This window comes from Rhinolophus sinicus, linkage group LG03, assembly GCF_036562045.2.
Source record: "Rhinolophus sinicus isolate RSC01 linkage group LG03, ASM3656204v1, whole genome shotgun sequence".
Taxonomy (NCBI): Eukaryota; Metazoa; Chordata; class Mammalia; order Chiroptera; family Rhinolophidae; genus Rhinolophus; species Rhinolophus sinicus.
The window spans coordinates 36,137,652-36,163,830 of record NC_133753.1 but is presented as its reverse complement, the minus strand read 5'-3'; the positions used below and the strand labels follow the sequence as shown (position 1 = coordinate 36,163,830).

General features: G+C 34.0%; 1 protein-coding gene and 1 non-coding gene across 2 annotated transcripts; one reads left to right on the top strand and one right to left on the bottom strand.

Moving 5' to 3' along the window:
- The first annotated feature begins 256 nt into the window (after window positions 1–256).
- ACTR10 (actin related protein 10) lies at window positions 257–21,948 on the top strand. The gene is made up of 13 exons (XM_019725800.2): window positions 257–454; window positions 2,563–2,635; window positions 5,406–5,488; window positions 6,298–6,406; window positions 8,149–8,256; window positions 10,266–10,333; window positions 10,598–10,677; window positions 12,268–12,303; window positions 14,574–14,653; window positions 14,731–14,804; window positions 17,871–17,952; window positions 18,922–19,123; window positions 20,180–21,948. Exons 1-13 carry the CDS (start codon window positions 378–380, stop codon window positions 20,359–20,361), a joined length of 1,254 nt encoding a protein of 417 aa, XP_019581359.1. The 5' UTR covers window positions 257–377; the 3' UTR covers window positions 20,362–21,948.
- Window positions 21,949–25,014: 3,066 nt separating this feature from the next.
- TRNAK-CUU (transfer RNA lysine (anticodon CUU)) lies at window positions 25,015–25,087 on the bottom strand. The gene has a single exon. It is a non-coding gene; the product is annotated as a tRNA-Lys (tRNA).
- Window positions 25,088–26,179: the final 1,092 nt, after the last annotated feature.

The following is a 26,179-nucleotide window of genomic DNA, read 5'->3' as shown; positions in this document are numbered from 1 at the left end:
AGGCGCCACCTGGGGGCGTGTCCGGCGTGAAGGACCCGGCTGTCGGCTCCACCCCACTCGGGGTGACCAATGCGCCTGATCGCCTCGGCCCACCTCGTACCCCGCGCTCCCCGCACCCACATCAGCGGAAACCTGTGCATCTCTTCCTGCCTCGTGCTGAAGACGCGGGCGCCCGTGAGGGTGTGGGCCCGACGCGGAATGAGGCACAGCCTGGGACAGTCCGGGGCCGGCGCGCCGTAACCAAGAGAGGCCCCCGCCGTCGCCACCGCCGGCTCACCGTCGCTCCGGTCCTCGGCCCTCGGCCCCGCCCCCGGAGAGCCGAGGCTTCTTGGAGCGGTGTCGGCGGTGTCCCTCGACTTACCGTCTTCTTCACCACCATGCCGCTGTACGAAGGCCTGGGGAGCGGCGGGGAGAAAACGGCCGTGGTAATAGACCTAGGAGAAGCCTTTACCAAGTGAGTAGCCGTGGCACGGGCTGCGGTCGTCCCGAGTGCAGGGCGGGTGGCCAAAACCCAGGTCCGGCCCGGGTTGTTATCTGAGGGTCGCAGGGCAAGTTGCAACGCTTCACTTTTCCCCCCAGCACCTCCGCAAATGATTGCCTTTATTGTTTCCACCCGCGTTGTGAATCCCGAGGATCCGGTGGGGCGGGGCGTCAGGTTCTGACTCCTAGGAAGGCCCAGGAGGCTTCGGGAGAATTGCCTTCGCCGCCGCTCCCGGTGTTACCCCAAACCGAGCAGACCTTTCGGGTGTCACCCATGCAGAGGATGCCGGCGATGACCTAGATCCCGCTCCCTCTAGGTTTGTCTGCTTAGGAAGCTAACAACTGAATCGTAACGCTTGATGACGATCTCCCTCATTAAACACTTACTGAATGGAATTTGTGTTGGTGCTGGAAATCTAAATATATTTAAGACGGTGCCACTGCTCTCCAAGAGTAGGAAGTCAAATTAGGGAGACTGAACACATGCAGAGGTGAAACCCTATAAATGAGACTCTCGAGATAGCGCCTCACAACTCTTAGATTAGGAAATGTAATATGTTTTAAAAGGCAGTAGACACTAGAGGAATGATTTACAACCTTTTGGATGGCATCGATCCTTTGACGACTGAATGAAAACCACATACACAAACCTTAATGTGTTCGCACAGCTTCAGGGTTTGGTGGACCATCACCGTGGTCCTTGGGCTCCAGGTTGAGAGCCCTTATATTGGGGCTCAAAAGAGAGAAAAGTGACAGCTAAAATTGCAAATGCAGTTCTCACTATATATATATATATATATATACACACATACATATATATACACATACATATATATACACACACACATATATAGTATATATGTATATATCTTTATGTATAACATCTAAATAATGCCTAACGTTCATTAATTATTTAATAACTGTTGAATAAGTGGTCAAAAGAGCCTATGTAAGAATTGGAACTTAGGTGCACAGGAATTGGGTTAAACATAGTTCTTGGTTCACAACGTTCTCTTAATGGTCTATGCAAGATCTTCTCTTATTATTTTTCAAGGTTTATTTCAATAACAATAAATACCTTTAGGCCGACACCCAAAGATGATTACATTGGCTATATGTTGAGAAAATGAGAAGAAGAAAGCTACTATACAGGAAGATGATTATTGACAAAGACAACACAAGGGTGATGAGTTTGTGAAGTAAAAGAACGGAACGGAATTAAAGCCAACCAATGAGTTGCATTCTAGGAAACTTGAGGCACACTGGTGCAAGTAAACATGGAGATGTGACTAGAAGATGGAGAGAGCTATTTGGGAATAGGAAGAGAGCAGTACTGAAAACTAGACAAGACAAGAAGAGATAATGTTAAGACTGAACCTAAATGGTGATCACTTTCTGCAACATTTTTAGCAAAGTTTTGTTTTATTTATGTGAAACAGAAATGGGAATACATAAATATTCAAGAAAGGAGAAGAGTTTTTTAAAAGCATGAAATATGCAGGTTTTAAAATGATAGCAGTGAAGACTCTAATATGGATAGAAGCTTATTTATTGTGAGTTAATGATGTATGGAAAGTGTGATTATAACTAGGTCACATATGCATAGTTTAAAAAATAGACCAAAAGCAAACATGTCAGTATAAAAGCTAGAAATATTAGGATGATGGACTTATGAGTAACTCATATGAATTAAATGAGTGAAGTCACATAATGTACAGATCCAGGATTGTAGAAATGTTTTGCCAAAAATTCAGGTAAAATAAAAACTGAAAAAAAAAAATACTGTTGTAAGACAACATACTGGTTTATGTCAGTATCACTAATTTGAACCAGTTTTTTTTGTTTTGTTTTACCTTTAATACACATTTATGAGTAGATGGTATTAACTTTTCCTTAGGTTTGTTTTTTTTTTTGTCTCTTTGAATGCATCAGAGAGTTTCTAGATGTTTTTGTGACTCCATTTTTAAACAAATACAGAAAAACTTAAGTTTCTGTGACAAATATATAGAAAGAATATTATAATAAATTGAGTGTTTCAATTTTCTATTTATTTGAGTGTTTCAATTTTCTATTTGTTTGCAGATGTGGATTTGCTGGAGAAACTAGTCCAAGATGCATAATTCCTAGTGTGATAAAAAAAGCTGGCTTGCCTAAGGTATTTTTTTTAAACAAATTAGCAAAATAAATACTGTACTGTAAAATATTTTAAAATGTGACTTCAAATAAGCTTGATTAGAAGTGTTCTAAATATATAACATTAATGCATTTCAAAAAAAAATTTTAAAATCTACATTTAGTTTAATTTGCATACCATAAAATTCACCTGTTTAAAGTATACAATTTAATGATTTTTAGTAAATATATTGTTTTGTAACCATCGCCATAGTCCAGTTTTAGAACATTTTTGTCATTCCAATAAGATTTCTAATGCCCATTTACAGTTAATTCCCAATCCTACTGCTCGCCCACCAGTCATTTTTCCTGTCTCTAAAGATTTGCCTTTTCTGTACATTTTATATAGATGGAATTATATAATGTCAAGAGAAAGTTTTTAACCTTAGTAAAATAATTTTCTGAGCTTTATAAGATAATTATAGAATAACTTTATTTTTACCCTGTTCAAAATATAAGCCAGGTCAGTCCTTTATCTGTAATTCCAAAATCCAAAGAACTGTGAAAAACATTTTTTGAAAGACAGTCTCTTGTCCAGTCTAATTTGGCAGATTAGGAATTGTAGAACAATAGAATAATTTTGTGTGCCATAACATTCACCTGTTAAAATCAAATGGTTCTGCTGTAACTTAATATTTGTGTTCCTAAAAAACTTTGCTTTGATCACAAACAAAAACAAACTTATGGAAAAAATGGGGTTGGGGCAGACCATGTAAAACCCATATAAAACGTTGTAATCAGAGCACTAGCAAAAACAATATTGATGAGACAACATGGATGGACCTAGAGGGTATTATATAATACTAAGTGAGATTAGTTAGACTGAGAAAGACAAATGCCATACGATCTCACTTATGTGTAGAATCTAAAGAACAAAATAAATGAACAAACAAAGCAGAAACAGACCCATAGACACAGAGAACAAACTGATGTTTACTAGATGGAGGGATTGTGGGGCTGGGGGAGAAAGGTGAAGAGATTTAAGAAGTACAAATTAGTAGTTATAAAAGAATCACAGGTATGTAAAGTAAAATATGGGAATATAGTCAATAATATTGTAAAAACTGTATAAATAATGTCAGACGGGTCTGGGAGACCACCTCATAAAAACAAGAAAAGAAAAAAACAATAACATTCCTCTGGAAAAAGTTGGAATAGCTTTGACTTGCCAACTGAATGTGGCTGGAGGCTCTCTTGAGGATATTTTAAAATAAAATGAAATAGTAGATTGAAAATGTTGGTCATTGGGTACTGAGACACTGTTAATGGAAGTGAGCTCCGAGCCAGCCAGTGGGGCTGTTGTTAAGGTTGGACCAAGAGTAAATGCAGCGCAATAAAGAGTGGTGAAAGGGTCCACTCTGGGAAGGGAGCCCCTGGTACATAGGGTCATATAAATTTTATTAATAAAAATAGATCTGAAAGGATGCCTACCTGTGCAGCCACTGGGTTGATGACTTTCTTTTTCTTGGGGAAAGTAATAACTTATAATTTCAGCTCCTCTTCCCTGATATTAACTAATACAAATTTCACATCAATACAGACAGTATTCCCTATTTAACAATCAAATATGAACATGTTTGGTTTTATAAAAGCACAAGAGACTAGCAGAAGAGACTAGTATATCAGTTTGGTATTGGGATTTAATTTGGTATTGGGATGCATCATTAAGATCAACATATGAAATATATTGATTCAGAAAGCTTTTTAATTATGCTCTATTAGGAAATCACTTTACTGATTTCAGAATTTTCTGCAAATCCTTAAGCCAGAAACAGGAGATATTTGGCGGTATTGTATTCAAAACCTGACGGAAATTCCCATCTATTCATTTTTCACGTTTTGCTTTATAATAATTGGTGTTATTTGTTACTAGATAGATTACTAAATAGATTCCTGACTGGTCTTAGAACTTTTACATTATAGTTGGCACTTTCCTTAGTGCTTTAAGCTCTTATCTTCATCTTAATAAATATAGGTAAAGATTAATCTATATTCAGCTATAAATGGTTTAGAACCTTCTTTAAGCTATATAATATCAGGAAATTAGCTGAGCAGATGGTCTTTCCTGTAAAAGAGTAAATGAAGTACTCTGACAATGATGCATCAGTACTTAGAGCTTCCTGAGGATCATAAATGAAGCCCTTGACTTAGCACTGATGGTTTGATAATATTTGCATATACTTTAATGTGCATATGGTGTATATTTTCATTTTTACCACATGTATTTGTGAACTATATACTTTGTGCTTGGCACTGTATCAGTTGAAGGAGTATATATCTTAAGCAAGTGAGAAATAGTTCTAGCCCCCGGTGCTTGTAGTCTTAACAGGAAGGCGGAAATTTTACAAGTAATTAAGTCAGGTGAGGCTACAAAAGCGAAAGTGTCAGTGCTTTGGGAGTGACTAAAAGCCTTCAATGCTTTTTAATCGATGTTGATTTTTATCAGTTCTGCAAAATGGTAAGTCTGATGGAGGAAAAATGCAATGGAGGAAAAATGCAAATGAGCATAGCTCTTTACTTACTTACAGACGCACACTTTTATCCCCACAAATAAAAAAATTCCATCATCTTGGACATGCTAGTTCTTAAGGATTTCTAATGTAAGTGATTAATCTACATTGAATGTTTGCATTTATTCTCAATACAAATTGTTTTTGATTTATTACCAGAAAATACGTTAGTAAAAATAAGCATGTTTTAACTTAAGATTATTTTATTATTATAAATTAATAACTTGTTTTAATTTTTTACAGCCTGTCAAAGTTGTTCAATATAATATCAATACAGAAGAATTATATTCCTACCTGAAGGAATTCATCCACATACTGTATTTCAGGTAGAATGCAATTGTTTCCACACCCCTTCCCCCACGCCCCCCCACCCCGGTTTAGTGATTAGATTTCCGTCATAGTATTATTTGGTTGTATTACATCTGATGGAAAAAAAGTTGACTTCCATCACCATTTTTAATTGCTTATTTTCAACCTTTTCTCAATATATTTAAAGACTAGAAAACTGGCGAGAATAAGGAGATATTGAAACAATCCGATGTCCATTAATAAAGGGGATTGGATAATTAATATACATCCATATAATGAAACAACCATTTAATAAAAGTTCTGTATCTGTATGTATTGATACAAAAAGGTGTCTTAAATATATTAATAATTGAAAACAAGTTGCAGAACAACATGTGTGGAATGAATATTTCTGTTAAAATATATTCATACACATATACAATAATGAAAATATACAAAATGCTCTAAGTGGTAGTTTCTGGGTAACTAGTGTAAGGTATTACTTTCCAAGTTATACACTTCTGTAATTGGAATTTTGTGAGCATATATTACTTTTGTAACCTAAAAAAAGGAAATGTCCTTTTAATGGCTCAAGTTATTCATAGTAGTTTTTGTTTTTTGACATAAATGAGTTAATAGATGTGACGTTCCTGACACAGTGCATGGAACGTAGTAAGAGGTCAGGAATGTTGCTTTTTCCTGGGTAATAAAATAAAGGTGTCTTTTTGTCATAAAGCATCTTAAGCTAATGTAGTATATAGTTTCTCTATTCTTAACAAATTGCATTATGTCCCAAAATAAATACAAACTTTTATTTACTTTTAAAAATAAAACTATCACTTTTCAGGCATCTGTTGGTGAATCCCAGAGACCGCCGAGTTGTGGTTATTGAGTCAGTACTTTGTCCTTCCCACTTCAGAGAGACACTCACTCGTGTTCTTTTCAAGTATTTTGAGGTACCTGTGTTTTATGTTGTTGTTTTTGTTTTTGGTAGGTACTGAAAGCTTCAACTAAAAAGTCCTCATTTTAGTTCCTTCATTGTATATACAGTACATTTGAGAAACCAGATAACAGTAAACTGAAGCCTCTTCAAATTGACCATTTATTTTCTTCTTCTTTTTTTTAAATGTCACTCTCTGAAATGTTTATTATGAAATATGTGAAATACAAAAAGGCATAGAGAATGTTACAATGAACAACCATATACCCATTGCCCAACTTAAGAAATATTTTCTTTCTTTGGTTATTTCATGTATAATGAGCATTTCATCTGCTACTTAAATTAGTGAAGATTTCTTGTCGATGTTATTTATTTTAATATAGGTTTTTCTGTTTGGGAACTTTTTATTTTCAGACTTAAGGGGCATATTATGCGCTCTGGAGTTTATGATGTGTTTCTTACGGGTCTTTATAGTTTCTATTTAGTTATGCTGACAGTTCTAAATTCTTCCAATTCTTTCACTTTAGACTTTAAATTCCTATTAAATGAAATATTCAAATAATGTTTCCCTTACATTAAGTAGGCAGTGTCAGGAATGACTCTTACATCCTGATATTAGTAATAGTTCTTGTAATTTTCATAGGAGTCAAGATTATTATAAGACCAAACTTAAGATTTTACATTTCATATTCTAAGAAAAGATCATATGGAAAATCTTTATTCAATTTTTAAAAAATCTCTGCCTTAGGAATTTAGTGTTTTTCAGCAAAGGGAAACTAGAAGATTGTATAAAATATGTACAGTATATAAGAAATTAAGCACATAAAAACTTATTTTTCATACTTTCTACTGAACTCAACATATTTCAAAAATCACAATGTCTTTATGACATAAGCTCAGGTAATATTTCTAATTTATAGTTTAGTAAGACACACACAGAGAAACAGGTTACATACCTCCTATACTTAGTGATGTCATGTACGTAGTTTTAGGAATTTGGTTTGCAGTAGAAAGAACACAAACCGAAACAAGAATTCACACTCACTTTAGCTCTTATCTGAATAAAACAGATGGTTCTCTGTATTTATACTTAGAGTTTTAGTTGTGTTTGTATGTCCTTATCTCATATGTGACTAGAATAACGTGCTATATCTACTTAGGGGAAAAATAGCCATTATTTTGTTTGCCATTTAGTTATGATAGCATATTTTGATTGAATAGTTGTCTGATATTTGGAGAGATCTTGCAAATTCTCACTGAAAAATGTCACACACAACTAGGGATTTTTGTTCTTCAATTGAATTTTAATTGCTATATTACAATGTTTTAAAAGCATAGTTCATATTACAAACATTGTGAATAAAGACAATCAAGAATTCTTTTTCCATGTTTTCATTTTGATGGTAAAGGTATCTCTTTATTTTTTTAACGTAGCATTTTCCTCCAAATTTATGTTTCTGGGACTTTTCTTTTATCCCTTTCAGTTTTCCCTCCAAAAGAGAGAGAATAAGAATAAAAATGCTTCCTAATTGTCATTTTGGAATGAAACAATTTAGAGAATTGAAAGTGTTTTTATTTATTACAGTATATTTCGATTATGTGTAAACTCAAATCAACAAATTAGTTCTTAATTTAGTGCCATAAAATGGTTGACTAGGTATCATAATATAAATAAATAATAACTTTCCTGTGACTTTTAAAATGTAAGGGAAATACCGTCAACTACCTGACACTAATTCCTATTTTGTTGTTTTCTAGGTTCCATCTGTCTTGCTTGCTCCAAGTCATCTAATGGCTCTTCTGACACTTGGCATAAACTCCGCCATGGTCCTGGATTGTGGATATAGGGAAAGCCTGGTGTTACCTGCATCCTTTTTGTGAACCAGCTAATTTTGCAGTTCTTACTCTATTTTAAAATAATTAAGTTTTTTACAAATGGTTTTTATTGCACCAAACTAGTTTGAATTACCACGTACAAATATGAAATACCATGTGGAAAAAATTCACAGAACTGTGAGACTTAAATTTACTTTTTGTAAAAATTATTGTTATGACTTAGTCCCAGTATGTACTCCAGGGATCAGACCTCATGAGTATTATGTTCATATTCAGTTTTTAAGAGGAACATCAGCTTATTAGGACATGTCAAAGAAGTTGACTAGGATAGTCAAGTTCTAAGAAAAGATACAGAGAGTAATTAGAGAAATGGAAATGAGAAAGTTAGATCACAAAAAATTAAAACTTACTAGTGACATGAAAACTACCTTCAAATAGCTGAAGGGCTGGCTGTGGAATATTGAATACATTTTTTTTCTGTCTCCACAGACTATCATAGCATAAAGTTTAGGAGTTTGAATTTTGGAATCAGATACACCCATTAGTGTAAATCTCAGCTATGCTTCTTACCAGTTGTATTGTACTACTCTAGCTTAATCTCTTTAGGTCTCAGTTTCCTTATCTATAAAATGGGGATTTTAGTAATTCCATCTCGTAGGGGTATTGTGTGACTTAGTGAGGTAAAGTGTTTAGCAAAGGATCTGGCACAGTACCTTGCTCATTAATTGCTGGAGTTTTTATATCATTCACAACATCAGGAAAAACACTAGTAATTCAAGCTGTCCCAAAATGGAATTACTGACTATAAACTGGTACATTCCTTGTCATTAGAAGTATTTAAGCAGAGGATAGGTAAATGTATCTCAGAAATAGTACAGTGGGCATTGCTATATTGAAAAGGAGTTTGAAATACATAAATACTCTTGGAATTTTGATATCTTCATGTATATTAGAAGAAATACTCATGAGAAAGAAATCAAGAATCATTAGCTTCTAGGGAACTAAATTAGGCAATAGCTTTTAAATATAAAGTATTTTGTGTGTAACTCTTATAACAATCCTGCAACGTAAGTATTATTCTCATTATAGAAAAGAGAATGACAGTTTGGATACCAAGGTCATATTAGCATATAGCCAAGATATATACCCATGTTTGTCTCCATAGTCAATGCTGTTACCAATATACTTTTTTCATTTTCATAAATATTGTACTTACAGAACATCAGCAAAAACAATATATAAAATAAGGTAGCAAACCCCCAGTACAATATTGTGCACTACCCTGTCAGCTCTGTCTAATAGATATACAATGTGAGACATATATACTGAGGGTGCCAAAAAAATGTATACAAGTGGACACTTTTGTCAGCGTTGCTGAAGCAGTAGTTCACTGTAATCAGAAGTGTCTGGATGCTGATGGTAACCACTTTGAGCACCTCTTGTAATTGCAGAAGTCAAATGTGACTTGTATTCATCTTTTGTTCTTGGTATAGATCGAGTATTACAATTTTAATAGTTTTTTCCTTTCTTAAAATGTGTATACATTTTTTGGCACCCTATGTATAATTAAAAAAATTTCGAAGTTACATTTTTAAAACTACAAATGAAAGAGATGAAATTAGTAGTATATTTAACCCAATATATTAAAAGTAGTTCAATACACAATATGAAAATTAGAATGAGATATTTTACAGGGGCTTTTTTGTATTACGTCTTTTAAATTTGGTGTGAAGTTTATTGTTACAGCACATCTAAATTCAGACTAGCCGCATTTCAAGTGCTCAACAGCCACATGTGGCCAGTGGCTACTTTATTGGACACCCCAGCACTAACTAATGAATTCTATGTGTGTGCGCGTGTGCATCGGTGTGTAACCTTTTTCCTTGGAAAAGAATATGGAAAAAGACTGATTTTTCTGTAACTTTTAAAAATAAGAAATAAGAATTTACTGATATAGAACAATATTGCAGACAATAAGGAAAAACCAAGAAAACCACCTTTTATCTCCTAAAATAGTAATATCCTTGACTACACTATAGATATATGAAGGAATCCCAGTACTAAATTGTTGGGGAGCACTCCCCCTAGGAGGAAAAGCTCTTCACAGGTAAGTTTCTCAGAATTTAGCACATTTGCTTTACCTGTGTCACAAAAACAGGTGCAATTTTTTGGCAGTGATCAATAGAAGACTTGTAATATGGACATTTAATGTTATTCGTTCCATTCCCTGTCAGCCTTTAATGTATTCATCTTTTAAGGATAAAACCACTTTTACTTAAAGCGTCATGATACATTGTGTAGTAAAAGTATTAAATAGGGAAAGGATATCAGTTGCAATGTTTTAATTCCAGTAACTTTTTTTTACTTTCAGGGAGTTGGAAACTCAATTATTGGAACAATGTACTGTTGATACAGGCGCTGCTAAAGAACAGAGCCTTCCTTCTGTGATGGGTAAAATCATTTAAAACTATTTAAGAGTGGTTTACATTCTCTTTTCATTCTTCAACTCATATATATTTTTAACTCCATTGTATAGTTACTCTTTTCCCCCAAATCGCTTTTACTATAAGATTATTGTTGAGCTCTTAATCATCAAATCCAGTTATTTTAGTCATCTTTTCTAGAATTTTTGACATTGTGGATTATCATGTACTCTTTTTTTTTTTTTTAGATGAAAGCATTATTTTAATTTTATTGGGGAACAGTGTGTTTCTTCAGGGCCCATCAGCTCCAAGTCGTCGTCTTTCAGTCTAGTTGTGGAGGGCACAGCTCAGCTCCAACTCCAGTTGCCGTTTTCAGTCTTTAGCTGCAGGGGGCACAGCCCACCATCCAATGCGGGAATTGAACTGGCAACCTTCTTGTTAAGAGCTCGCACTCTAACCTACTGAGCCATCCGGCCGCCCCTCTGGAAGCTCAGTGGTGCCTCATCGTCTTCAATCTAGTTGTGGAGGGCACAGCTCACTGGCCCATATGGGAATTGAACGGGTTACCCCGCTGTTCATAGCTCGTGCTCTAACCAACTGACATCTGGCCATCTGGCCGCCCCTTTTATCATGTACCCTTCATATTATCCTTGGCTTTCAGGGATGCTGTTGATTCTCAAATGTATCACTGGGCCTGACCCTTCTTCTAAGCATGATATTCTATTTCCAACTGATTATTAGCTATAAATTAGGCATGTCTCTAGGCACCTTGAACTTAAGACTTCCAAAAGTAAACACATTATCTCTTCCTCCAAATTCATTTCAGCAACTCATTCTTAAGTTTCTATCTTCCTTGATGTAAATAATTTTTTCTCATAAATCAATCAGAATATTTTTATGTGTTTAACAATGGGTTAAAAATTCTGAGTTTAGAAGATTTTATATTTAGGTTTGAAAATTTTGTTTCTGACTCTGATTCAGATAACAAGGTTTTTGGCAACAAAATCACATATCCAAACATCCATCTTCCAAAGACTCCCTGTATTGTGCAGATTTCTTTGAATAGGTACTCTCTCACTCATTTTTTAAAATATCACTTTTCCCTTTAAGGAAAAAAATTAAAAGTCTGCATATGATCCTTTGTAAAAGTATGTATTAGGTTACCATGTTATTGACAGTCATTTATCATCACAGGAAAGATAAGCAAACTTGAAATCTCACTTTTATAAAAGAAAAATAACTTTTGTTTAAGGCCTACATTTCTAAGTACCACAAGATGACCAACAATTTATTTTAATGGTAGAAAAGGGTAATTTCTACCTAATGTCAGTTATTCTACTGTATTTTTAAGGTCTCTTCCTTTTATCAAATTTGTTAGTATGTGACATCCTGTAGCACTTTGCACACATCTGGCTTCAATTTCTGTGATTTGGTCAGCTTTGAATGATGAAGTTTCTTCCTTGAAAGCAAATTTAATTTTTCTGTTTGGTTTTTTAAAAAATTATAGTACTTATATTTTTTAAAATTTTGCTGAAATGTAAATGTAAATGTGAATGCAATTTAAGAGACTGTTTTTGCTGTTAAAGTTCTATAGTTCTAAATAAAATTTCTGTTTTAGGTTCAATTCCAGAAGGAGTCTTAGAGGATATTAAAGGTAAACTAAGTTCCCATTTTGTTCCTTTCATCCTTGGTTTGGGGGGCATGTTTTTTAAAAATTTTACACAGATATAAAATAAATTCATAATGTAATATCCTAAAATATTTAATATATAGGCTATGGAATAACAAATAAAATTTTGATTTTTCTTCAAATTTATGTGAGGTTTACTAGAAATTAGTAGTTTACACATCATGAAATGACAGTTAAATTGCTTGAAAAAGCCACTGGTTTTATGTTGTGTAGTTTTTTACTCTAGTTTTTTAAATACGTTTTTATAAGTTCAGTCATTTTACTGACTTCAGAAATTCTACAGTTGGAGCCAAAGTATATTGGATTTGTTTTAATAAGATATATTACTTCTCCTTTGTTAGAGTGCATTTTTATGATAATGTTTAAATTGAGTTTTCTGGTATTTTGATTCACTAAAAGAAAAGCATTTAAAATATAACTCAATGTTCTTCAGTACTCAGAGTGTCATGTAAAATTAATATTCTAGAATATTTAATAGAGAATTAGATAATAATGGGTTTTAGAGTTAAATGGAACCTGGAGATAATCTCGTACAATTAGGGCTCCAAAATATTAAATGATTTGTTCAGTATCTCTCAAGAGGTAAAGTTAGAGCTGGGCTGCAAAATGGGTCTTGTTGTTTATTATGCTGCTTACTTATGTGGTGTAATTACCTAAAATTTCTTCTATTATTATAAAATTTCAGTCATTTGTACATGCTTATTGCAGTATCTCAAGTAATACAGAAATAACCCAAGTCAAATTAATAATTTCCCTTTTTTCTAGTCCTATCCCCCATGATATAATAGTTGCTAACTATTTGGAGTGTTTCTTTCCATAAAGCCTCCAACTTGTGAAAAGAAGTTTAACTTTCCCATTTGTCAGGGAAGCGTATTGACAAAAATTTGTAAGGTAGACATCCAGAATTTGTGAGATTGTGGGAAAAAATATATATTACTATTAGTAAGGACTGAAGACTAATGTTCTTGGAAAGCAATCTGGCATATTTATTAAAATTGAAAGTGTGTATCCCATATAAGGGGATGTTGAATGAAGTTGGTAACTTCTTAATAAGAAGTACTATATAGCTGTTAAAAAGAAGGTGGTGCATGTATTGATCTGGAAGGTTGCCCATAGTACACTAAGGAAAAACATGTTGCTGCATAATATGTGCAGTAGGAACCCATTTCCATTAAAACAAGTATGCAACACACATTCTCTGTCACACACTCATTATATTAGTTAATTACGTGGTTTAATAACCTAAATATTTGAAAATTATTTTAAAATTCTTAAGTGTAATTTACCTCTTCTTGGATTTTTAATTCAGTGAATTTGGTTTTTTTAAAGAAAGGCACCTTCCTCTGCCAAATATATAAAATCTTGTAGGCTAGGCATTTACCGTGTTTAGGTAGTTCTGAGGACTTGAATAAAATACAATATATATAAGTAACTTGAGCATCTAGCTTACTATCTAGTCTATTAGCATTGTAGATTCTTAACAAATATATTTTGAATTAGTGAACAAATTAACTTTATATGACATATAAATACATATTTAACATGCTTTGTAAGTAATTAACCAAGTCATTAGATTTCTTACACTCAGCATCAATTTTGTCTCTACTTAAAAAAATGTTTTATTCCTTACCTATTTCTGAAAATAATTTGAAACAGCTTATTATAAAAGGTACTTTGCAATTATAATAATCTTTTAAAGAATAAATGTTCAAAGTGTAAAAACAATAAAAAGGTGATATAGTAGAAAGAAAGTGATAGTCTCGGGATGTGCCAAGAGGGAGAAAATTATCGTGCCTAAAATCCCTAAACTAAATTTGGCTTTTGTTCTGACCAACCAAGATTTTTAAAAAAAGAATAATAGATACATAAGATTAGATATAGAAATATAAATCGATCTTATTCAACAAACATTCTGTTCAGTTAGAATAGCTACACTTTCATGATGCTAAACTTTATTTTTATTCTACTCTTTATACAGAAAGTATCATAATACAGTCATTTCCTCAAAGATGCTTTTTGTGTGTGTGTGTGTGTGGTTTTATGGAAGATGAACACATAACACGTCTTATGACTCCTTCTGAATAAATTGTCATAAGCTAACCAAAGACAGGGATAGTGTGTGAAATTCAAAGGAATGGGTGATTAGCATGTCCTTGAATAAGATTGTTTTAACAGGAATATAGATTGGATCAATCACAAACTGTAACAAAGTCTCCTTTTTTTTTCCCTTTAAGTGCGCACTTGCTTTGTAAGTGATCTGAAGCGTGGACTGAAAATCCAAGCAGCAAAATTTAATATTGATGGAAATACTGAAGTAAGTAAAAATAAATATACATTCTTTTTTCAGGGGTTATAACTCGTATATTTATGCTTTTGATATTTATATTTCAGCGTCCCTCACCACCCCCAAATGTTGACTACCCATTGGATGGAGAGAAGATTTTACATGTCCTTGGATCAATCAGGTTAGACCTAATTTTTATGAGGAAAATAATGAACTAAAACGAATTTTTGGCTTTTAAAAATATTTGTATAAACCGTTAGTTAGTATTGTTATTAGTAACAATTATGTTTTTCATTAGGTCTCGTCATTCATGATTAATTTCATTATTCAACTTTTTAATTTTGGAAAACTGAAATATTATCTTTCTTATTCATCGAAGTAATTCAGAATTAGTTTAATTAATGAAACTAACCATTCTTTGAAATGGAGAAAAAAGTGTGATACCTTAAAACAGGGTTCAGCAAACTTTTTCTGTAAAGGGACAAGTGGTAAGTAGCTTAGGCTTCATGGGCTATCTGGGCTCTGTTGCATCTACTCAGCTCTGTAGTTGGAGTGCAAAATCAGCCATAGACAATATGTAAATAAATCAGCATGGCTGTGTTCCAATAAGACTTCATTTGCGAAAACAGACTGGGCTGGATTTGGCGTGAAGGCCATGCATTGTCTTGTTAGAAAGAATGCATTCTTCCAAAAATACTGAATCTTTAGGACCAGTTAGTAATTCACCTTTTTATTCATTGAATTATTCTTTCTGATGATGCAACGTAAGTTGTTAAGGACTTACATAATTATATTGGCAACAATATGATTTTTGTTTATACTCATACTTTATAAAATTTGTGTTATAAAAGTTTCATCTGTAAAATATTAGATCAGAAGATGCACAGAAAATAATTATGTAAATATTGAAGAGCCTGTTAGATTTTGAGATAATTAATATCGAGGTTGAGATATTAAAATGATGTAAAAGGATGAACATAAATATACAGATAAAGATGTTTGGGGAAATAAAAAAGTGAGAATGCTAACACTTTTTGATAGTAACTTTTTATCATTTTTACCAGTTATATAAGTTATATTCATTAAATTAATATTTAACATTTTTTCCTGATTGTTTAGTAGAGCCCAGAATAAAAAAAGAAATTAGTGTTTAAGGAGGTTCAACTAATATGGAGCTTTGTGGGTACATAATAGTAGGAAAGTACATTGGGATTAAAAAAGCTACTCTCTCTCTTTCCAAACCCAATTAATTTATAATTTTTTGCTAATATGTTTTTCCTAGCAAAAAAATCTAGTTCTGTTGAAACCTTCTAATTAGATGCAATCCAGACCAGTAGTTTATTGGTAAATCAGAAGGATTATTTAAAAGAAAGGACCATTTTTAAAAATCATATACTAAACATTTTATTTTAATTTAAAATGTGTAAATAAGTATTTATTTGTCAGACTTTTTTTCCAAGACCTTTTCTTTGAGAATAAGTCTGCTTCTAGAGTTCTGAGTTAAATTTATATAAACCAGTAATTCGTGGTTTATGATTTCCAGGGTTTGTTTTTTTTTAAGTATAGTGAGAACTTAAAGTTATTTGTGAATCAGTCTTGGTACAGAATCCTTCTAGATAGTTTCTCATAGACTTTTACAGTTGTATTACGTATATTAAAAAGATCTTTAAAATTAGTTTGTCTTTGCAAAGCATTCAACATAGTTCACATAGAAAAAACTTATTTTCCACCCTACTATTTCATTGGTTAAGTAATAATTGTTAAATTATATAATTTCAATATCAAATCAACTGACAGTTAAAGATTTGTAAAAAGAAAACTGATGCTCTGTTACCATTCAGCTCACCTGGTAGAAGCAGAAGTGAGCAAGCGTAGCAGCAAGTGGCTGACTAGCCATGAGTGTTCAGAATACTGCAGGCCTCAGTATACTTTACTGGTGAAATGGAGAGAGTTAGCAAGTAGGTTGAGTCTCATAAAGAGAATTTTATATTTTGAAAAAGATTTTTAAAAAATTCCAATTTTATTTTTTTAAATATAGTGTTTATATATGCATATATATAGTTAGTTTTATATTGCATTGGTTAGGAATTGGTTTGGTCATTAGTTATACAAATGTGAAAATAGTATCTTCAACAAGATAGAAGTTTGTCTCTCATTTAGAAGAAGTTCAGAGTAAGATAGTCCAGGGGTGGTATGACAACTCCCATCAGGGACCCAAATATCTTTCTGTCATCTTTGGGGTGCAGCCCTTTTCCTTGGGATCTAGCTTGGTTGCTGGAGTCATAGCTACTACATCTGTGTTTCAAGCAAGCAGTCCTAGGAAGGGAAAGAAAAAGGTACTTCCTCTTCTTTTTAAGGAGACTTTCTAGAAGTTCCACATACCACTTCTGCCTCCATCTTATCGTCTGGTGCTTAGGTACATCTAGCTACAAGGGAGGCTGTTCATCAAGGTTGGGGCATTGTATCCACCCTAAAAATGGAGGGTTTTTTTTATTTTCAAATAATTACAGATTCACAGGAAATTGTAAAGATAATATACAGCAGTCCCATGTATTATTCTTCAACCACTTTCTCTCAATGGTTGCATCTTATATAACTAATACAGTATCAAAACCAGTAATTTGGCATTGGTGTAATGTATATAGTGTGTAGTTCTGTGTAATTTTATCACAGGTAGATTTCTGTAATCACTACCACCACAGTCAAGATATAGAACTATCCAATTGCCACAAAGAAACAGGGTTTATTTTTTTAATTTGAGAACAAAAATGAAAAATGGATATTTTATTAGGCAACAAGCAATGTTTGCCATCTTTTATTTTTAAAACAAAGGGAGGGGAATGTTTGTTTTTAAATCTCTTATATCACTCCTGACCTGCTTGTTGAATCTTACTTTTACAGAATTCTGCTCCTTTTCTGTTATTAGGTTTAAGGAGGTATAACTGCACAAAATATATGTAAATCTATACATCATGATAATTGTAGCTAATACTTAGTGAGTGCCTCCTATGTGCCAGGCAATGTTCTATTAATTCATTGAATCTTCACCTCAACACAGATAGTGATGCTACCTGTGACACAGATAGTATTTATTATTCTCCACACTTACAAATGTGAACACTGTGTTTTAATAATTATTGTACATTAGCATAATGCTGGTACTTAAAAATATGTCCATAGAACTAATGGTATATTCTGTATCAGATTATGTGATGCCAACAAAGCACTCTCTTTTTAATCTCATCAGAGATTCAGTTGTGGAAATTCTTTTTGAACAAGATAACGAAGAGAAATCAGTGGCAACTTTAATACTGGATTCCCTTATACAGGTATTGTTATTGTAAAATGTCTAAATTTATGACTACAGCCCTTTAGAGAAAAATTTTAAGTGTTATTTTCTGCATTTTTATTTTAGCCACTGGTTACGTTTTTTAGCTTTTGTGTTAAATTTTATAGTTTTTCAGTTTTACTTTGGCACTAAAGATATGGTCCCTACAACGTTTCAAACCAGGCATAGTACATTTTATGAATATATCATGCATTTCTTTCTACAGCAACAATACCAGATTTTAATTTTGTATTTAGAGTGGCTTGTAGTTTTTTTCAAATACAGGTTTGTGTAGTATAAATTTTAAATTCCACTATGTATATGATAATGTGTCTTTTTTGTTGAAGGATTGTGGAATCACAGAACTAACTCCATGTGAAATACCATCACTTTGGTATTAGGGCTCCATTCAGGGACTTTTATGAAAACAATTAGAAATGTAACATCCTTCACTGCTGTGAAGATCAGAGAAAACTGATGTGAACATCAGAGAAAACTGATGTGGAAACATAATTTTTCTAAGAATGTTATCTTCCCACTTGGTAACTGCTCTGAATGTAATACTGTGGAGATAGCACATTAGAAAAATTAAGTTTCCACACTTTCCTTACTGAAAAAAGAAATGAAAAGTTATTTCTTCTCGTGCTCTTTGCTCAACTCAGTCATTCTGTCCTGAAAATGAGAATACTCATATGTTACTACCGTATGGTCTGTGGAATTTAAAATTCTGTGCTACTAGATTTTAAAATCTTTAAAGTTCTCTATGAATATACGGCAGTGTTACCGTGGTGTTTACATGTGCTACATGAAAAACTCCCTTGTCAAAGGAATCTTGCTGTGGCCCTTTTGGTAATACGTACAAATGATCACTTATTTAATTTGCAATATTTAAGTTGTATATTTTCTTAAATCTAGTCAATTTGTATAGTTAAGGATAAAGCCCTTTTTTTTTCTTTCTCTTTAATAACAGTGCCCAATAGATACCAGGAAGCAACTGGCAGAGAACGTGGTAGTCATAGGTGGCACATCTATGTTGCCAGGATTTCTCCACAGGTTGCTTGCAGAAATAAGGTATTTGGTAGAAAAACCAAAATATAGAAAAGCACTTGGCACCAAGACATTCCGGATTCATACTCCACCTGCAAAGGCTAATTGTGTGGCCTGGTTGGGAGGTAAGAATTTAGTTTTTAAAATATAATGATTATATATAGTAATTGGTTCCTGGATGGTGTAACTAATGGATATATTAGAATAGATGGTGGATCCAGTGTTTAGAATTACCCACTTAATAAACTAAGAGAACTATTAAAGAATTTTCTTTGAACATTGACTTTTCCTTAAATTGTTAATTTTCAGAATTATATACCTATTTGTCTTGGCATTTGCACTTTGCTTTTTTAAAATAAGCTTCTTTGTCCCAAGTAAAGTCATCTCTCATAATAAAAGATAGGTGTACATTTATTTCAGTGATGCTACCATACTTTAAAACATTTATTTTAATTCCTTTATTTTGTGACTGAGTTCATTGAATGTTTTCGAAAATGATAGGTTCATTGAAATAAGGAAATAGCCTAATAAAGAGATTACTTTAAAGAGAAAAACAATTACGCGTATGTATATTTATATACGTTTGATACGTGTTTAATGATGCAATTAACAGCTAATGGGTATCAGGATCATTCAGAGAGAAAGACAGTATTGAGATTTTAAATGGATGTTGTATTTTCTAGTAAAGTGGAATTTTGCAAAATGTAATTTTGATCTAGGACAAATATTGTTAGTTATTAAATTATTTTTAAAGACTACCTTGAGGGTCTTTACAAGGTCTTCAGCGTTTTGCAGTGCCATTGCATGTATTGACATATCATCTCAGAGTTGTGGCAAAGAAAACTAAGGGTGTTATTTATTGTATTTACACAAAGTTGAAAAGGCTTTCCACCCCACTCTACCTCACCTGCTCTTATAGATAGTAATATTTGTTATCATTTTCACTATAATCTGCCCTAGACCATTAACTCTGTAGGCCATAACACAGGAGTTATGGCTTACCCTAGTATTTAAAATAAAGGGTAAAAAACAATTTACTTGGAATTAATTTGAAGTGTGTGAATACACGTTGCTGAATTTTACCTGTTCTCTCTTGTCTTATAATGAAGTGGATGTATGTGCACATAAAATTTTCTGATAAAAGTTTTCCTCTTAGCTATAAACATATTTTTACCACACAGGAGCTATTTTTGGAGCACTACAAGACATACTTGGGAGCCGTTCAGTCTCAAAGGAATATTATAATCAGACAGGCCGTATTCCTGATTGGTGTTCTCTTAATAATCCACCTTTGGAAATGATGTTTGATGTCGGGAAAGCGCAACCACCTCTGATGAAGAGAGCGTTTTCCACTGAGAAATAAAAGTTTGAGTAAATTCAACTTTGCTTCATTTCAAATATCAGACAATTACAAGCAAACTGTACAAAGTATGTAAGATGCTGTTAGAGATGACTTTTGTGGAAGTAAAAACATTTCCATAGTTACTCTTCGCTTTGATATTTAATTCATTTGACTTTTTTTTTTCCTTGTGTAGTGGTAAAATGTTAGCTGATGCTTACGAAATTTGTTGTATTTATATCAATAAAATATAGTAAAGCAGTTTAGTTTTGGAAGTTTGTTATATAGCTCATTTTTCAAAAAGAATAATAGCATATCCCCTCCACAATTCACATAATCTGTCCTGGGCTTTGGAGACTCCCTTAATTTCAGTACTTTAAGCAATTATTTCATTTAAATAATAACTAATATTACCATTACGAGGTATTTCAATTATTAACATAGGTCTGTTTCTTAAAATCCTTTTGTTTTGGTATTTATGTATCCATGTTACAATAATGTGCTTTTCCAGAAATATATTTGACTCTGGACTGAGAATGTTTGGTAGCATAGTTAAGCATTTGTTCAACTGTGGAAGTGTTCACTTTCTAACATTACAGTTTCTTTTATGAACAATTCTACATTTCTTAGAAAAAAGACATTTCATTTTTATGCAAAGTATTTCATTTTATGTATTTTTATACAACTGCTTTATAAACGTGTCATAACGTCTTTAATCTTTTGTGCTCTATCTTCTCAGGGCAGAGGTTTTTTGAAATATGTAATCAGTCATTGTTTAATTTTTATTTTTGTTTTTCTTCATTTGTTTTTAATGAACTACCTCTTACTGAAATTTTGCTGGTTTATTCTTTCTATGAATCTTTGAAGATGGGAAATAATATATATATGTATGTTCATTCCGGAAGACAGTGTAGAAATTGATAAATTTTCTGGACTATAGATCCCAAGTCCATTCTTTCTTATAGTTTAATCATTTTGATGTCCTTTTCTGGATCCTTCCTAGTTTTGCCATATACTTTATGGATGAAGATACCAACACCAACTAACACTTGAAAGAGCCAGTTCATGGCATTAATAGAGAAGGATTCATTTTTTTTATCTTTGTGTGTATATGCGTGTTTTTAAAATACTTCTAGCACTATTTTGTCACCATGTTCTACTATAGTAGCCTAAGACTAAGATTTATTCAGTTATTATTGCTGTCTGCTGTGTATGTAGTATAGTTTTAGGGACTATAAATGGTACAATGGTAAGACGTGAACCTTCATCTTTACGGGAGGTTTACAGGTTAGAAGTAGATGTGTACACAACTGATGATACAAACCCAGAATGTGGTAGGTGCCACATAGGGTATCAGCTGCTTGTTACTGGTGTAATTCTGGCCAAGGAAACAAGGAAAACTTCATAGAGGAGGTTTTTGACCTTGTTCCTTCCTGAAGGATGAGTTTAATAGAATTTAATAATTGGAAGTTATTCTGGGCTATGTGAACTAATTCTCTGCACAAAATCTTAAAGCATTTGGCATTGATATTAGGCATTTCTAATTATAATTTAGGATTGAATCATGAAGAACTTGAAAACAAGCCAGTGAATAAAACTATGAAAGTTCAATTTTGCCTTCATTTTGCTAACACATCCATTCGTACATAAAAGAGATTCCTCTGTCTTGTGTGCCTACCCGTCTTCCCCAGTCTCCTTTTCCCCAAAGTAGTGATCTTTCCTATAACCACATTATCTGTAACAGGCACTTACAGTTTTCACCTTGTAATTGTAAAAGGCTTTGTCTTCCTTTTTTGAATGTAAACTCCATAAGAACAAAGCCCCTTTATTTCTTAACTTTAAAACCTCCCAGTAGGATTGCCAGGAATAGTTGTACAATTGTCAATTGTGTGGGTTTACTATTAACATCGTCTTTTTTTATAGTAAACAATTTCTAAAATTCTGTCTTGTTGAATTTGGATTGTGAGAAACTTGTCATCATTGAATAATATAAAAAATAAGATCTCTGACTGAACTAGAGCTTTATAGCTAGTTATAAAGTGGCAGACACCTAGTGTATCTGAGGTTAACAAATGGAGGCCACTGTTAAGGGTTGAATTGTGTACTAGAGAAAGATGTTGAAGTCCTAACCCCCAGGAATGTGAATGTGACTTTATTTGGAAACAGTCTTTGCAGATGTAATCTAATAAAGATGAGGTCATTGGGGTGGTCCCTAATCCAATATGACTGATATCTTTATAAGAAGAGGAAAATGCCATGTGCAACAGACATGAGCAAGAAAGCATACAACAACTGAGGGAGAGATTGGAGTTACGGAGCTGCAAGCCATGAAACACTAAGGATTGCTGGTGACACTAAAAATCTAAGAGAACTGTAGAACAGCTTCAAGAGAGCCTTTGAGCATGTGACTCTGCCTACACCTTGCTTTCAAGCTTCTAGCATCCAGAAGTGAGACAAATTTCAGTTTTAAGCCACCCAGTTTGTGGTGCTTTGTTATGGCAGCCCTAGGAAACTAAGAAGCCCTTAATTCAACACACTTATTGAATATCAGATACTAACTTATTAGGTGCTTAAGATCATAAGTGAGCAATGACAAAAATACTGCCCTTTGGACCTACACTACATTCTAACGGTAGGAGAGAGTGAAGAGACAGATAAAAACCTATGAATACGATACCTTCTATGGGAAAAATAGGATAAAGTGGATAGTGGGTAATTGCCAATTAGAACAGGATAATTAGGGTTGGGTACACTTCTTAGTGATTTGAAACAAGACATATTAGGCAAGTGTGGTGTAATAAAAAATAATACTTGGTCTCTGTAACCCGTTCCTGACACAGCTCCTAAAACCCTTACAATTTCCTGAGTAAGGGGGGTGTTAGGAGCATCTTACCCAGAGTTCCTAAATTCCTTGGAGTTTTCTGGAGTGTGTTTTGTTCTAATGAGGCAACTTTTGGTGGGCTCTTGGGTAGCTTCAGGATAAGAGCTGGTCACCAGAAAGACCAAGGCTTGATTACAAGCTTAGAACTTTCTGCCACAACCCACATCCTCCAGGGAGAGGAGAGAGGCTGGAGATTGAGTTAATAAACCTCCATAAAAATCCCTGAACTGCAGGTTTCAGAGAGCTTTCAGGATGGTGAACACATCCAGGTGCTAGGAGGGTTGCATTCCCGGAGAGGGCATGGAAGCTCCATCAAGCTTCCCCAAACCTTGCCTTATGCATCTCTTCCACTTGGCTATTCCTGAGCTGTATCCTTTATAATAAACTAGAAATAAGTAAACTTCCTAAGTTCTGTGAGCCGTTCTAGGTAATTATCAAACCTGAAGAGAGGGTTGTGGGAAACCTTGATTTATATTGGGTTAGTAAGAAGGGCGGGAGGCCTGGACTTGAGATTGGCTTCTCACAGAACATCAACTTCAGGCAAGTTGGTCATTCTCCAACTCAAAACACCAAGCATCCTCTCTTGTTAAGTGAGTGACACTTTAGTAATTTCAGCTTCATCCCTCCTTTAGTCTGCTCTCCCTATGGATAAGATTTATTACGGTTATAGAATTGCCCTGACTTTCTAAGAACACCCAGTCCAGAAGGAATCCGCACTTCCATAGACCCTCAAAATTACCCAATTAAAGCCCAAATCCTATAATAGGTTCTTTCTAATACCCTTTTACTGAAACACCCCAAGTTGTCCCTCACTGCAATGAGGAATACATCAAACTCCTTCAACTACAGGTGATTTTTGTCTGGGCATTGTCAGGGTTAAGAAATGTGAAGAGAAGAATGGTGAAGGTAGATGACTGGGAAGGGGTGACTTGCTCCAAAGGGGAACAGAGAAATATAATGGTAGTCTGCAGGAAAACGAGGTCAAAGTTTTTAAGATAGAGAAATAACAGCATGTTTGTATGTTGAAGGACACAAAGAAGAAAAATTGATGGTTTAGGAGGAAAGCTTGTGGATAACAGAGGTATACCTAATAGCCCATCCGAATTTTCACATCCGAGTTCTTTTGTACGTCTGTTTCAAAGAGCCTCACCCTTACCAGAATATTAACTTCCTAATCACCATTCGATCGGATAGATCCCAAATATAGTCCCAAGAACAATGGAAGAAAAGTTGATGTATGTACTGGTTGTACAGATCTGACAACAGAAAGAAATATTTCTCACAGGTGTATTCTCCAGGAGATATCCCCCTACCTTCCCTCTACTCCAGGACAGGCCCTAAAAGGAAAGTAAGAAAAACTAAAAGAAAGGAAGACATTTTCTTCAAAGTCCTCCAGCCTCCCTAGCTGCTTTTTACGTAGGATCTCTTTAAGTTTTGGCAAAGCTGCCAAAATCGGGGCTCATATATTTTTTTCCGATAAAAACTAAAATTGCCTTCTACCAGCAACTATGTAAGTAAGCAGAGTAACAGAAAACAAGTCTCAAATAGTGGCCTTTCAGTTTCCTCTGTGCTTTACATGGGAGGTCAGGGAGGGATCGCAGAAAGGAAGAGGAATGTGTGCTTCCAAGTGCGCAAGCGCAGTTCGAGACTTGTTTCGTTTGCAAAATGAAGTCGTTTTCCCAGAGTTCTGGTTCATATTCAAATCATACAAATTAATTCGATTTAAAAATCCCTCCTCAGTGATAATGCTTAGGGAAAACCTTTAGGTACAACTCCGTAGGAGAAAAAGTCACTTGCGCCCAACGTGGGGCTCGAACCCACGACCCTGGGATTAAGAGTCCCATGCTCTACCGACTGAGCTAGCCGGGCGCTCGGAAACGGGTTGGATTTTTTTGTGTCTTGGTAATTGTTCAGCTGCATTAGTATTTTGTTCCTTTATATTATTTCTTCTTTGTAAATTGTGTATTATTAAATATGCATTTCCGAATTATTTTCAAGAATTCTTTAAAACATTTCTTTAATTATACTTAAGTTTAACTTTTATTGCGTGTGTATCCTAAGAGCATTGAAAATTTATGCAAATCTTTATCATTACAGTCATTGAATTTTTTCTCTGAAGTATTTTAAAATACTCACTGCCCAAAATGTTATTTAAAAAAACACGTATGAAGGCCATCTACCTACCTTCTGCCAAATGGCATACTGGATTCCGACAATTTGTGCGGGAGCATTAAAAACAAATTTCCACATCTAAGAAGTTAGTGTTGCACTGAAGAACAGCGGAGGTTAGATATTTTCGTTTAACATGATCTAGTCAAGGAAAGTTAAACTGAGGAAGGGGATTCTAGTTCAATTAAAATAAGGCTGCTTTCCAGTAACTGCTTGACATTTGAGAGATTGTTATTACTATCCAGCTCAAGTGACAGAAGCTGGGAGGTAAGGATTATAGTCATTGAATCTTACGGATAAAAATTGATTCTGATCAAATTATGACAAGCTGAGAAAATGGAATAATCTCCTGTAGAAATATTAAGCAACTATTTATGTTAAGCAACTATGTCCCCGGTTAAAGGAGCCTAGGTTAAAGGACAGCTGAATGCAATATGTGATCTTGGATTTTCTTTTGCAGTTAAGGGCATTGTTGAGATAATTGCCAAAATCTAAAAGTCTGTACATAGAAAATAGTATTGTTAATTTTCTGATTTTCATAATTTTACTCTGACTATGTAAAATAATGTTGTTTGGGGGGAAATACACACTTAAGTATTTAGTAGTTAAAAATGATGCTAATGGCCTTCCATTTTTTATCAGATTAAAATCCCAGCTACTACTAGATCTGGTCCCATATCCACCTCTCTGATTTCACCTGTCACTCTTCCGCACTCAATCACTATGATGGGCCACACTGACCTGACAGTTCCTATAACATGCCAAGTTTATATTCCTATAATAATAATCCTA